Source organism: Cynocephalus volans, chromosome 9 (assembly GCF_027409185.1).
Source record: "Cynocephalus volans isolate mCynVol1 chromosome 9, mCynVol1.pri, whole genome shotgun sequence".
NCBI classification, from domain to species: Eukaryota; Metazoa; Chordata; class Mammalia; order Dermoptera; family Cynocephalidae; genus Cynocephalus; species Cynocephalus volans.
Genome location: NC_084468.1, coordinates 98,390,496 through 98,405,981, shown reverse-complemented (window position 1 = coordinate 98,405,981; position 15,486 = coordinate 98,390,496). Strand labels below are relative to the sequence as shown.

General features: G+C 37.4%; 1 protein-coding gene across 1 annotated transcript in view; it reads left to right on the top strand.

Annotated features, from left to right (window-relative positions):
* Positions 1-15,486, top strand: part of ZGRF1 (zinc finger GRF-type containing 1) — a 97,662-nt gene that overhangs the window by 48,404 nt on the left and 33,772 nt on the right. The window contains exons 14-16 of the mRNA XM_063107470.1: positions 9,204-9,318; positions 10,532-10,794; positions 12,676-12,835. Of these exons, the coding sequence (XP_062963540.1) occupies positions 9,204-9,318; positions 10,532-10,794; positions 12,676-12,835 (538 nt within the window). The remainder of the gene's footprint in view (positions 1-9,203; positions 9,319-10,531; positions 10,795-12,675; positions 12,836-15,486) is intronic.

The following is a 15,486-nucleotide window of genomic DNA, read 5'->3' as shown; positions in this document are numbered from 1 at the left end:
ACACCACCAAATGGTAATAACTCTCAAGCACTAGATCCTATAGAACAAGAAGCCCTTGAAATGTCTGACAAGGAATTTCGAGTGATAATTCTAAGGAAACTGAATGAGATACAAGAACACTCAGCTAGATAACATGATGAAAGGAGGAAAAGTATATAGGATCTGAAAGAAGAAATGTACAAGAAAATCAATGCCCTGAAAAAGAATGTAGCAGAGCTTGCTGAGCTGAAGAATTCATTCAGCAAAATAACAAAACAGAACAGAGAGTTTAACCAGAAGGCTTGCAGAAGTAGAAGGGAGAACTCATGACCTTGAAGATGGGCTGTTTGAAATAACACAGGCAGACAAAAAAAAAAAAAAAAGAATTAAAAACATTGAGGAAAATCAAAAAGAGATATCAGACAACCTTAAGTGCTCAAATATCTGAATGATGGGTATTCCAGAAGGGCAGGAAAAAGATTGAATTGAAAACATATTCAACAAAATAGTGGCAGAAAACTTCCCAGGTATAGGAAAAGACACATATCTTCAGATTCAGGAAGCTGATATATCCCCAAACGTATTCAACCCAAAAGGTCTTCTCCAAGAGATGTTATAATCAAATTGGCAAAACTCAAAGACAAAGAGAGAATCTTAAAAGCTGCAAGAGAGAAGCATCAAATCAGCTACAGGGGAGCCCCAATCAGGCTAACATCAGACTTTTCATCACAAACCCTAAAAGCCAGAAAGGAATGGGATGATATATTCAAAATACTAAAAGACAGAGATTGCCAGCCAAGAATACTCTACCCCACAAGGCTGTCCTTCCGAAATGAAGGGCAAATAGTATACTTCTCAGACAAACAAAAACTTTGGGTGTTCACTACCACACGAACACCCTTACAAGAAATTCTCAAGGGAGTACTGGGTTTGGTACCTGAAAAACAACTACCACTGCCATAAAAACCCAAGAAAAATCAAAACCCACTAGTATAATAAAAATGGCATCCATGAAGAGAAAACAAACAAATAGAAAGGCTATTTACAACCCAAGGAACCAACAAACACAGAAAACAAACAGTAAATCAGAAAGAAAGGAACAAAAGACACCTAAGACTTCCAAATAAAAATCAATAAAATGCTAGCATTAAATCAACACTTTTCAATAACAACTCTTAATGTAAAAGGCTTAAATTCCCCAATCAAAAGACACAGAATGGCTGACTGGATTAAAAAGGAGGACCCAACTATATGCTGCCTTCAAGAGACCCACCTCGCCCATAAAGGCTCACATAGACTAAGAGTGAAAGGATGGAAAAACATTTATCCTGCAAACAGAAATGCAAAACGAGAATAAAGCACAATTTCATAGCTGCAAAAGCAAGTCTCTAAACAGGGAACACGGCGCCAGGGCTGCTGTGGATGCAGACAGGATCCCGGAGGCCGGGGACGCGCTGAAGGCGGCCAGCTGCCCTATTCAGGATTCGAGGTTTCAGGCCGGCATAAAAGAAGATTCCTGGGAGCGCCTGAGCCGCGCCACGGGACCGAGCAAGCAGCCTGAGGGGGCGGGAACCGAGAACGGGGAAGGCGACAAACCAGAGAGTGAGCGCCCGACCTGGCACAGCCCTGTGAGTGACCCCTGGCCTGGCCCTGCTCGGGGGGGGGGGGGGGGGGGGGGGGGCTGACGCCCACCCGGCTTCCGCCTGCATCACTGGGCCACTCACCGCCCCAGGGCTGCCTCCATTTTCTCAGGTGGTGGCAGCTCCGGCCCAGCTCGGCTCCTCACTGAGCCTTCCCACTTGCTTGCTCCGGCACGGGGCTTCCCGGAGCCTACGGGCTGGGCTCCCCTCCTACTCCCTCCGTGGTTCTCTGGTGGGGCTGGTGGCGTGGGGCGTCCCCGGCCAGTGTCGGGAGGGCAAGCTAGTACGGGCGGGGCCGACTGTCACTCCACCACACCCTGGACTCCGGCCCGGTACACTTCCTGTTACTGGGAGGCAGATACCGTCCTGCGGACACCAGTTCGGAAAAACGCCTAACCAATTTCTGGTTGGGAACAGTGTGGTAGGAGAGTTCCCAAGTCCGCTTAAACCTGCAGGAGAGCTGTCTGCAGGCGGGCACTGGACTCGTCTGGGCCGGGGGGATACAAAGGTGAACCATGTGCTACGGGCTCCTCCCCCGAGGAGCTCACGCTATGGTGTGGGAGATAAGACAAGTACACAAATAACCGCAAAACCAGGAGGAAGGTGATTAGTCCCGAGAAAGATCTACAGAGTGCTACAAAGGCACCCAGAGGGACCGGTCGTCAGTGCCTAGCAGAAACCTGGTAGACTTCCTGGGTGAGGCAGTGCCAAGCAGGGTCTTGAAGGCCCAGCTGATAGACGAGGGTTCCAGAAGACACGTCCCAGCCCAGCCCAGTGCGCACAGAGTGGGGAGACGTGCGGCCAGGGAGGCGGAAACTAGAGAGAAACCACACACCCTGTGGGGTCGCCACTGCACGATCCAACAGCCGGGGCCAGAGCACACGGAACAGGGAGAAGTCCTGCACGGTAAGTGAAAGCTCAACAGAGATCACACACCCTGTGGTACGTGATCCAGCAGCCCAGCAGAGTCCAAGCTGACCAGAGAGGTGGCTCCCCGGAGAGGCCCACGACCCGAGGCAACCATACACACAAGGCACTAAAGGCCAACTGAGCATTTACGGAGGTAGCCATACCTAATTGGCAACCACAGCGACATCTTAGTTAGTCAATAGTCTCAAACCGGTGGACTGTGAAACCCCCTGCCACAATGAATAAACATAAAAAAAAAGATACCAGAAATACAAAAAATCAAGAAAGTACACCACCAAAAGTTAATAAATCTCAAACTCTAGATCCTATAGAACAAGAAGCCCTTGAAATGACTGACAAGGAATTTCGAGTGATAATTCTAAGGAAACTGAATGAGATACAAGAAAACTCAGCTAGACATCATGATGAAATGAGGAAAAGTATACAGGACCTGAAAGAGGACATGTACAAGGAAATCGATGTCCTGAAATAAAAATGTAGCAGAACTTGCTGAACTGAAGAAGTTATTCAGCGAAATAAAAAACACAACGGAGAGTTTAACCAGCAGGCGTGTCGAAGTTGAAGAGAGAACCTCTGAACTTTAAGATGGGCTATTTGAAATAACACAAGCAGACAAAAAGAAAGAAAAAACAATCAAAGGCATTGAAGAAAATCTGAGAGAGATATCAGACAACCTTAAGCGCTCAAATATCCGAGTCATGGGTGTTCCAGAAGGGGAGGAAAATGGAGATTCCATTGAAAACATATTCAACAAAATAGTGGCAGAAAACTTCCCAGGTATAGGAAAAATCACAGATCTTCAGATCCAGGAAGCTCAACGATCTCCAAACGTATTCAACCCAAAAAGGCCTTCTCCAAGACATGTTATAGTCAAATTGGCAAAACTCAGAGACAAAGTGAGAATCTTAAAAGCTACAAGAGAGAAGTGTCAAATCACCTATAAGGGAACCCCCATCAGGCTAACATCAGACTTTTCATCACAAACCCTAAAAGCTAGAAAGGAATGGGATGATATATTCAAAATACTAAAAGACAAAGATTGCCAGCCAAGAATACTTTACCCTGCAAGGCTATTCTTCCGAAATGAAGGGCAAATAGTATATTTCTCAGACAAACAAAAACTGTGGGAGTTCACTACCACACAACCACCCTTACAAGAAATCCTCAAGGGAGTACTGGGTTTGGTTCCTGAAAAATAACTACCACTGCCATAAAAACCCAAGAAAAATCTAAACCCGCTAGTATAATAAAAATGGCATTCATGAAGAGAAAACAAGCAAGCAAAAACACTATCTACAACCTAAGGAACCAACAAACACAGAAACCAAACAGTAAATCAGAAAGCAAGGAACAAAAGACACCTAAGACAACCAAACAACCAATAAAATGCTAGGAATAAATCAACAACTTTCAATAACATCTCTTAATGTAAAAGGCTTAAATTCCCCAATCAAAAGACACAGATTGGCTGACTGGATCAAAAAGGAGGACCGAACTATATGCTGCCTACAAGAGACCCACCTCACCCATAAAGATTCACATAGAATAAGAGTGAAAGGATGGAAAAAGATTTACCATGCAAACAGAAAAGAAAAACGAGCTGGAGTAGCTATTCTTATATCTGACAAAATAGACTTTAAACTAAAAACCAGAAAAAGAGACAATGAGGGACCCTACTTAATGATAAAAGGACTGATCCATCAAGAAGACATAACAATCATAAATATGTATGCACCCAATTTTGGAGCAGCCAGATTTATAAAACAAACTCTATTAGACCTAAAGAAGGAAATAGACACTAATACCATAATAGCAGGGGACCTGAACACCGCGCTGTCAATATTGGACAGATCATCTAGGCAAAGAATCAACAGAGAAACACAAGATCTAACAACATACCAGACCACTTGGACTTGGCAGATATCTACAGTACATTCCATCCAATGACCTCAGAATATTCATTCTTCTCATCAGCACATGGATCATTCTCCAGGATAGATCACATGTTAGGTCACAAATCAAGTCTTAACAAATTCAAAAACATTGGAATTATCCCATGTATATTTTCAGACCACAATGGATTAAAATTAGAAATCAGTAACGAAATTATGGAAACTATGCAAACACATGGAAATTAAACAGCATTCTACTTAATGACATATGGGTCCAAGAAGAAATCAAGCAGGAAATCAAGAAATTTATTGAAACTAATGAACATAATGATACATCATACCGAAACCTGTGCGATACTGCAAAAGCAGTACTAAGGGGGATATTTATCACATTAAATGCTCACCTCAGAAGAATGGAAAGATGGCAAGTGAACAACCTAACACTTCACCTTAAAGAACTAGAAAAACAAGAACAATCCAAACCTAATGTTAGCAGACGGAAAGAAATCATTAAGATCAGAGCAGAACTGAATAAAATTGATACCCAAAGGACAATTCAAAAGAACAACAAATCAAGAAGTTGGTTTTTTGAAAAGATAAATAAAATTGACAAACCATTAGCATGGCTAACAAAAAAAAGAAGAGAGAGTATCCAAATAACAAAAATTAGAAATGAAAAAGGCGATATTACAACTGATTCATCTGATATACAAGGAATCATTCGAGACTACTATAAACAGCTATATGCCAACAAAGTTGAAAATATGGAGGAAATGGATAAATTTCTGGACACACACAAGCTACCAAAACTGAGCCAAGAAGATGTAGAAAATCTGAACAGACCAATAACAATAAAGGAGATTGAAGCTGTTATCAGAAGGCTCCCAACAAAGAAAAGCCCAGGACCAGATGGATTCACAGCAGAATTCTACCAAACATTCAAAGAGGAATTGACACCAATTCTCTACAAACCATTCCAAAAGATTGAAACAGACGCAAATCTCCCAAACTCATTCTATGAAGCAAACATCATCCTGATACCAAAACCAGGTAAAGATACAACTGAAAAAGAAAACTACAGGCTGATATCCTTGATGAATATAGATGCAAAAATCCTCAGTAAAATACTAGCTAACAGAATACAGCAACACATACGTAAAATTATTCACCACAATCAAGTGGGATTGATCCCAGGGATGCAAGTTTGGTTCAACATATGCAAATCAATAAATGTGATACACCATATTAAGAAAATAGAACACAAGGGCCATATGATCATCTCTATAGATGCTGAAAAGGCATTTCATAAAATTCAAAAAAGACCCTTTATAAGTTATGTATAGATGGAAAGTATCTCAACCTAATTAAAGCCATTTATGCCAAACCCACTGCCAATATCATCCTGAATGGGGAAAAGCTGAAAGCTTTTCCTTTAAGAACAGGACTAGACAAGGATGCCCACTCTCACCACTCCTATTCAACATAGTGTTGGAAGTACTAGCCAGAGCAATCAGAGAAGAGAAGGAAATAAAGGGCATCCAGATTGGAAAAGATGAAGTCAAACTGTCCCTGTTTGCAGATGACATGATCCTATATATCGAACAGCCTAAAACCTCTACAAAAAAACTGCTGGAATTGATAAATGATTTCAGCACAGTAGCAGGATACAAAATCAACACACAAAAATCAGTTGCATTTCTATTCTCCAATAGTGAACATGCAGAACGAGAAATCAAGAAAGCCTGCCCATTTACAATAGCCACCAAAAAAATAAAATACTTAGGAATAGAGTTAACCAAGGATGTGAAAAATCTCTATAATGAGAACTACAAACCACTGCTGAGAGAATTTAGGGAGGATACAAGAAGATGGAAAGATATCCCATGCTCTTGGATTGGAAGAATCAACATTGTGAAAATGTACATACTACCCAAAGTGATCTACAGATTCAACGCAATCCCCATCAAAATTCCAATGATATTTTTCTCAGAAATAGAAAAAACTATCCAGACATTTATATGGAATAACAAAAGACCACGCATAGCCAAAGCAATGCTGAGAAAAATAATAAAGCTGGAGGCATAACACTTCTTGACTTTAACCTATACTACAAAGCTATAATAACCAAAACAACATGGTACTGGCATAAAAACAGACACACTGACCAATGGAATAGAATAGAGAATCCAGAAATCAACCCACACACCTACAGCCATCTGATCTTTGACAAAGGCATCAAGCCTATACACTGGGGAAGAGACTGCCTCTTCAGGAAATGGTGCTGGGATAACTGGATATCCATATGCAGGAGAATGAAACTAGACCCATACCTCTCACCATATACTAAAATCAACTCGAAGTGGATTAAAGAATTAAATATACACCCTGAAATAATAAAACTTATTAAAGAAAACATAGGAGAAACACTTCATGAAGGAGGACTGGACACAGACTTCATGAATATGACCTCAAAAGCATGGGCAACCAAAGGAAAAATAAACAAATGGGATTATAGCAAACTTAAAAGCTTGTGCACAGGAAAAGAAACAACAGAGTTAAAAGACAACTAACAGAGTGGGAGAAAATATATGCAAAATATACATCTGACAAAGGATTAATATCCAGAATATATAAGGAACTCAAACAACTTTACAAGAAAAAAACAAGCAACCCAATTTAAAAAAGGGCAAAAGAGCTAAGTAGGCATTTCTCTAAGGAAGATATACGAATGGCCAACAGACATATGAAAAAATGCTCAACATCACTCAGCATTCGGGAAATGCAAATCAAAACCATACTGAGATACCATCTAACCCCAGTTAGGATGGCTAAAATCCAAAAGACTCTGAACGATATATGCTGGCGAGGTTGTGGAGGAAAAGGAACTCTCATACATTGTTGGTGGGACTGCAAAATGGTGCAGCCTATATGGAAAATGGTATGGAGGTTCCTCAAACAATTGCTGATATACCTAGCATATGACCCAGCTATCCTACTGCTGGGAATATACCCAGAGGAATGGAAATCATCAAGTCGAAGGTATACCTGTTCCCCAATGTTCATCGCAGAACTCTTTACAATAGCTAAGAGTTGGTACCAGCCCAAATGTCCATCATCAGTTGAGTGGATACGGAAAATGTGGTATATCTACACAATGGAATACTACTCTGCTGTAAAAAAGAATGAAATACTGCCATTTGCAACGAAGTGGATGGACCTAGAGAGAATTATATTAAGTGAAACAAGTCAGGCACAGAAAGAGAAATACCACATGTTCTCACTTATTGGTGGGAGCTAAAAATAAATACACAAAAACCAGGGGCGAGGGAGGGAAGACGACATAACACTTACAATTCCTTGAAGTGGATATGACAAGCAAACAGAAAGGACATTGTTGGGATTGAGGCGGGAGAGGGAGGCGGGAGGGAGGTTTCTGTAACTGGCCACAATAATCAACCACAGTGTATATTGACAAAATAAAATAAAATTTGGAAGAAAAAACAAAAAAAGCCAACCAAATGCACCCACCTCTGGTTCCTACTATTGTGTACAATGTGTTCCTGAAAAATGTGTATGAAAGTTGAATATATAAAAATCTCTGCAGTTTCTGCAGTTAGTATTGTAGGGCTGACCATGAATTCTTGAACAATTACTCATTTTGTAAAGTTGAATTTTACATAGTATATACCTGATTTTTAAAAATGTAAACATTAAACATTTTAAATGAGAATTTTCTCAAATAATTTCTACCATTGAGTTCTCATTGTCTTGGTTTATTTGAAGGTGCATTTAGTAAACAATTTATTTTTACATTGAGAAGGTCTTGTAGATTTTGCAAGGAACTGCGCAGAGGTTGTGATTTTTGCTTTGAGAGTATCTTATCATCTGTCTTGAGAAATTCTTAATTAGACAGTAAGCTAACAGCCTTATTTTTCTTTTAAGAAAGAAATGTTTAGTAAGCTGAATTTCTGTACAGTTCTATGAATCACTAGACTTCTCTATACATTTAGATCTCTGGAATTATTTCTGATAGTTGAATTTGGTCCATAACTAATTAAAGATGCAGTAGTATTTCATGATACATTTCTAGTATTTCATATATGTTTTTAATTTTTGATCTTTCTTTCATAATTGAATAAATATAGCCAACCAGCTTGAGTCCAGTAAGAGCCTAATTAAGTAAATGTTTGTTGCTTTTTATATGGATATTTTCATTTTTGTTGCACTTGTTTCCTCACCAATATCAACATTGTAATTTTCTGTTTTCCATATGTTTCTATAAAGTAATTGAGGAAGAAATGCAAGAAAATGTTTAAAAATTAGACAAATTCCACTGTATAGCACAAGTGGTATGCTGATGAAAGGAAACTGCTGGATGTCAGGCAGTGCCACTATACAACAACTCTTGGCAGGTGTTCTTGTTCATTTGCTGACACATGGAAGTTCACATATGAGGGTACTTCAAAAATTTTGTGGAAAAATAGAATTAAAAGAATACAAATCTTTCCACAAATTTTTTGAAGTACCCTCCTGTGATTTAGGTTATATAATTTATGGATACCCATATATAAAAGGAATGAGCAGGTAGTATACTTATTTAACGGCTGAGTGTTTGGGACCTCTGCATGTACTTAAGGGTTTATTTTATGTTGTGTAATTAATTCAGTAGCTGAACTCTGAGTTATGTGGACGTTTAATACAGAGTTTTTTTATGGTCCATTTTATTTATGTCAAATGTTCATTTTCTGCATCCTCTCTGCAGTAGTCGTCCACGCATTATTGGTTTGTAATGCTAGCACAGAGCTGACTACTTTGAAAAACATTCAGGACTACTTTAATCCAGCTACTCTACCTCTAACGCAATACCTGTTAACAATGTAAGTCATTATTTGCCTTTGGGTCATTGGTATTTAAAAATGGTAACTAAAAGTGAATATGAAAATACAGTAAAAGTACATGCATAAATGTTGCTAATAAAATTTTAATTATCTTTCAGACTATGGCATTACCATCTGTCAGTAGTTAAAAATAAAAAGAGAAAGGGAAATATGCATCATTTTCCATCCACCTACCTATTTATTTATTATGGTTTGGGCTAATGTTACTGCAAATTTTTTCTTTTTGTCAAGGGATAATTTCTTAAGAATCATTTGAGTGTTGGTTTTATTTTTTTGTTCATCTGTATTTTTATACCACAAATTATTTAACATTTAAAAGAATCATTTTATAGCTTCAATCTAATATATAAATAAATATTGATTTTATTCTAGATATTATCTATATTTCATATTTAATTTTTCAAGCACCAAATCTTTTTAAAAATTAGAAGTGATACTATATTAAATGCATTAAAGCAATAGAAAAAATTTATTTTCCAATTTAGAGTATTATTAACTATTCATGGTGTTTCATTTTTCTTCCCACAATGAAGTCCCATAAGGATATTATAATCGTTATATTTAATATTCATATTTAATCATAAATATCCTTATGGTTCCATTATATTATTTATGCAATTTGATATGAATTCAGTCTTTATAGAAATAGAAATAAAACCAATTCATTAATTGTAGTCTTACCTGAATAGGGACTATATTAATGATCTAAGTCAGGTTTACATAACAGAGCATGGGCCAGTTCATAACTTATTGGTGGTGCAATTTGGGGGGAAAAATTAATATTTTTGCATCTCTGTTTGGGATAATTAACTACTTCCTAGTGTTATCGTGAAGATTTCATCAAGTAATATTGTAATATTAGCATAAGGGCTGGCCAGTTAGCTCAGTTGGTTAGAGCTCAGTCCTGTAACACAAAGGTCATGAGTTTGGATTCCTATACCAGCCAGCTGCCAAAACAAAAAAAAGAAAGAAAAAGAAAAAATGCTTAGCATAATGCCAGCACCGAGTAGGTAGTCAGCAAATGGTGGTTTTCTTTCTCCAAATTGGGGTATGTACCATTTCTGGTTTGTTCCCGTAAAAAAAAAGTTCTCTGTAATGCTGATAAAGTGAAAACTAAGTTATGAATAGGTCTACATACCTATTTCAAAAGCCCCTAATTTTTCTTTGATTTTGATTGTTGCTGTTTTATTAGGTCTTCGTCAGCTACACTTAGCAACAAGAGAGTCAATAAGAGAAAATTTATCCCACCAGGCTTCACAAATATAAACACAAAATTTGAACTACTCAGCCTAGGAGCAGCATTGCAGTTAGCTAGTGAGTTAATTCAGGCACACAAGTTAAACAAGGATCAAGCAACGGCTCTAATTCAAATAGCTCAAATGATGGCATCACACAAAAATGCTGAAGAAGTGAAAGAACTGCGAACCCATACCCTCCCTATCACAATCATACATGGTAAGAAACAAGGAAGAAAACAGTTCTAGTAAATACATTATTATGTGTAAACTTTTGTAACTCAGACTAATCCTTTGTAATTTCTTAGTCAAACAGGGTTCAAAAATAACTTTTAAGTAGATTTTTTTTTAACCTGAACCTATTTTAGTAAACTATTAGATGAGAGCAGAACTGACCACCTTTTTAAAAGGGAGAATTGGCAGCATATCTGATGAATGAATAGCATTATACACTTGTTATCAAAGTATCCAGATTTCAACTAGTTGTCTACATGTTGTTCTGTTAGAGTGGACTTCAACTTTGATCAGCAAAACCTCTTTTTTTTTTTATTGATTATATGTATTTTTGAGGTACAGAATCGAATATCAATACATGGGTACAATATGTAGCAAAACCTCTTATTAATTCCTAGTCACTCACTCTTCTGTCCTTCACAGCAGCTATTCCAAACTGTCATTGTTCTCATGACCCCATCCTTGCCCCATGCTCTTTTGATCTTGCCTCTAAAACAGAAAATGAAGTTTATAATAGAAATTTCTTTCAGTATTCTGCCTTCCTTCTCCAACTTACCTAATTTTGGACCTGTTCTTACCTCTTTTGGTTCTGTCCCAATGAAGAAGCTTTACTTCCTCCTATTCAGAGTACATACTTTTATCTAGATTCTGTAACTTCTGTAGGACATTTTCTCCCATAGATCTCTGTCTCAAAGCTAATTCTACTTTTGTGTCCTGTTTTGAGAAATTACACCACATCTACCCTGTTAACCAAATCAACACCTGAGAGTCATCCTTGATTATTCTTTCTCTCTAGATTGACTCTCTCTCTTAATCCTTCTCCTATTCTCTTACTATTTATCTCCCCACATCATATCCGTCATTGAGATGTGTCCCTTCTAGCTTCTACCCATATTTCCTATTGATTATCTCCTTTCCAGTTTCATCATACCTTTATCACACCTCCACAGAATCCTGGATTTATATTGTGCATCTACCATTTGATAGCTATATGATTTGGGGCAGGTTACTTATCACTTAGCTTTAATTTCCTGCTCTGTAAAATGGGGATGTTAATAGCATCTACCTCATAGAGTTGGATGATTAAATGAGTTAATATAGTTTGTAAAGGGCTTGGAACAGTGCCTAGAATATGGGAGGCACTAGGTAAAGTTGGCATTATTATTGTTATGATTATTGCGCACAACTTTCTAGTTGATGATCTACTGTTAGTTTTCCCTTTCTTCCTATTTTCACCCAAGTTGTTTTTCTAAAACAATCTGATTAAGTCAATCCCATTGCTTAAAATCCTTCAGTAATTTTTCCTGGCCTTTAAGATAAAATTTAAACTTTCTTAGTCGTAGCAAGCCGAGATTTTGTGATTTATCCCCTTGCCTATCTCATCAACGTCATCCCTTGCCTATTTGCTGTAAGCTACATAGAAATACTTAAAGTTCTTTTAACAGTTACATGCTTTGTCATGCCCCTGCTTAGAATGACCCTTTCTCTAAACAGTCTGAATATCTTATCCTGGAAGGCTTAGTTCTGCTCCTTACTTTTAGGAAGCATTCCTATCTCCACCAAAGCAGAGATCGATTTTCTTCCTTCTCTGATCCCATATTAGTCTTACTTACCATATTATCTTATTTTCATTTCCTTACTTGTCTATCATCTGAAAACTGTGGTCTCATTAAAGATGGAGGTATTTTGACTGTTTATCTATTTATCCTTTGTGCTTAGCATATAGTGAACACTCAGTGTTTTTTGAACAAATTAATCAAATGAAGGAGAGAGAGAGAGACAGAGAGAGGGGGAAGAAAAATTTCTTGTTCTTTCAGAAATTTATTATATTGCCTTTATTTTTTTCCCCTTTCTTTAAAATAATTAGGTGTTTTTGGAGCAGGAAAGAGTTATTTGCTGGCAGTGGTGATTTTGTTCTTTGTACAGCTATTTGAAAGGAGTGAAGCTCCTACAATTGGAAATGCAAGGCCATGGAAACTTCTGATTGCTTCTTCTACTAATGTAGCTGTTGACAGAGTACTTCTTGGGTAGGTATGACAAGTGAATTTAAGTAGCTAATGTTTTAGGTTATTGTTGAGAGAGGCAATCCACCACGGGCCCTGAGTGTCCGTGCACATTCTTGCTGGATAAGCCAAGAATGTAAGGCCTTTGTCTCTGACCCATCTGTGCAACAGGCTAACTAGTTAATTTGTAAGTGGGATAAAATCAAATACCAAACCTGACAATTTTGGCATGGGGATACTCATATAAAAATTCGAGTTTAGCCAAGAACATGTAGGGCTAGACGTGTATTGTTGGGGGAGGCAATCTGCCATAGATTCCAGAGATGCAAGGCTGTGACCATGCTTATGAAAGACATTTCTCAGGGTTGTGTTTGCAGTAAGCAGCTTTGACTGATGAGGTAATGTCTCCTTCCAGGACAAAGAGCAGGCCTGCTTACTCCTTGTTGTAAAAACAGTGGATCCCCAACCTAGTGCTTCTGTCCTACAACTCAACCCACTGCATGTGCAGGCATCCACCTGGACCCTCTGAGTCTCCCTGTGTGACTTGGTGGCCAAGGGAAACCAGTGCAGATACGATGGCGTTTATGCTGCTTCCTGTGCCATAAGTAAAAGTCCTTTGCCTCTGACCCAGGAGTCTCAGGTCTATTACCTTAGAAGTAGGCTAAAACAAATCCCAGAACCAACAGTTATAGGTCAGTCTCTTGCTCATCTGCATGTATGAACACATAATAGTAAAAGAGCTGAACAATTTAAGTAAATTATGCTTTTTATTTCAATAAGAAGGATCCAGAGAAGGCAATAGCAGTCTGTTCTGCAGGTAGAAAATGTTATGATTGCATAACATTTTATTTAAAATGCAAAGAAAATATTACAGTATTTTACCAATATTCCAGTGTTTAATGATCTGAATTTCAAGATAAATGAAAAAGTTTGATTAGTAGAAATAATGCATTATTTATAAGTCTAGGCTTTTTAAAAAATTAGCTTTTATAATCACATAAGTTAATGCCTATGGTAGAAAATATGCAGTCTATACGGCTAATATTTTATTATATTTATTTGCAGATTTTTTAATACACACACACACATACACTTTGTTTTCCAGACTTGAGATTCAATTGTATATATTGTTTTGTGTCTTGCTTTTTTTACATAAATATTGTTCCTCTCTGGCATTAAATCTTATTAGAAAACATAACTTTTTATAGCTATTATATTCAATGATTTGCTTATATATACTTTAAGCGATTTTTGATTAGTAAGTTCTTTCAAAATTATTACAAATACCTTTAAACATAAATTTTTGTACCCATTTTTGATTCTTTTCTTAGGAAAAAGTCCCAAGTCTAAAATAAAAGATATGAACATTTTTAAGCTTCTTTGCAAAATTGCCTTTCAGAAAGGTGTTCACTCATGTAAGTAATCTAAAAGTAATCAAAAAGTGAGGACAATGCTTTTTTTTTTTGGTGGCTGGCTGGTGCAGTGATCCAAACCGTTGACATTAGTGTTGTAACACCACGTTCTAACCAACTGAGCTAACTGGCCAGCCCTAGGATATTTTTTTGATTAAAGACAATGAGGACCTGTGGACTGAACAGGAAAGAACTTTAGATTGCTTAGCCTGAGAAGAAAATTTAACTGTAGACTGTTAGCAAACAAAACAAAACAAAAATCAAGAAGTTGGAATGAAGAAAGAAGGTAAATACTGAATACTAAAAGGTAACAGGAAACATTTAAAAGAGATTCTTTAATGCTTAAACCTCTGATAAGGAGCTGAGAAATGTGAATATATAATTAGGATATATGCCTCAACTGCTTATAGTCTGAACTCATAATATATTTCTTTATGCTGAAATAATGTGTTTGATGTGCACTTGAACAGACAATGTATTCCTATCATAATGGACAGGATAGTACAGTTTCCTGAGAAGAAATGGAAGAGCATTGGTAAATAGCAGTACTATGAGGATATTGTACCCTTTGTTATTATAGATTTAACACAACTTGCATTGAAAAAAATGTAAGCTAGTATTTCAAACTGAAAAGTAGCTGACTATTCCCCAAAATGAAGACTATGAAAAATATAAAAATTGAAATGTATTGACATTAAATAAATTGCTTCATAAATATTTTGGGAAATTATGTTTGGAGAGCTATAGTTTCATTCTCTAGCTCTTTAAATTCTCATTTTGAGGTGGTAGATGTTTTGGAGGATTCGGTATTCACTTATTTCCAATTCTGTTCCTAGCATAGAGCTAAAGCTGTAAGATATATAAGAGGAAAGGGTAGGAGAGGGGTCCTTCCTCACAAAGCTCTAACTGGGGGGTAATGTGTGTAGAGAAAGGACCAAAGCCTTTGGATATAGACAGATTTGACTGGGTTTGAATCATGGCTGACCTCATGTATTAGCTATGTGGCTTCAGCAAAATGACTTTACCTCTGAACTTGTGTCTTCATCTCCAAGATGAGATATTGTGCAGAGATGTAGTATTAAACAAGGTAATTCATGTAGAGAGGCTCTTCTTCATAAATCTCAGTGTTAAATATATGGTAGCTATTGTTTTCCATATTATTATGTCTTTAGAGGTAATTTTCTTTGTGATAAGTACTAACATTGGTATTTTATGACCATTTAATGAGACTTCAACATAAAATAATATGAGTCTTCAAAAAGT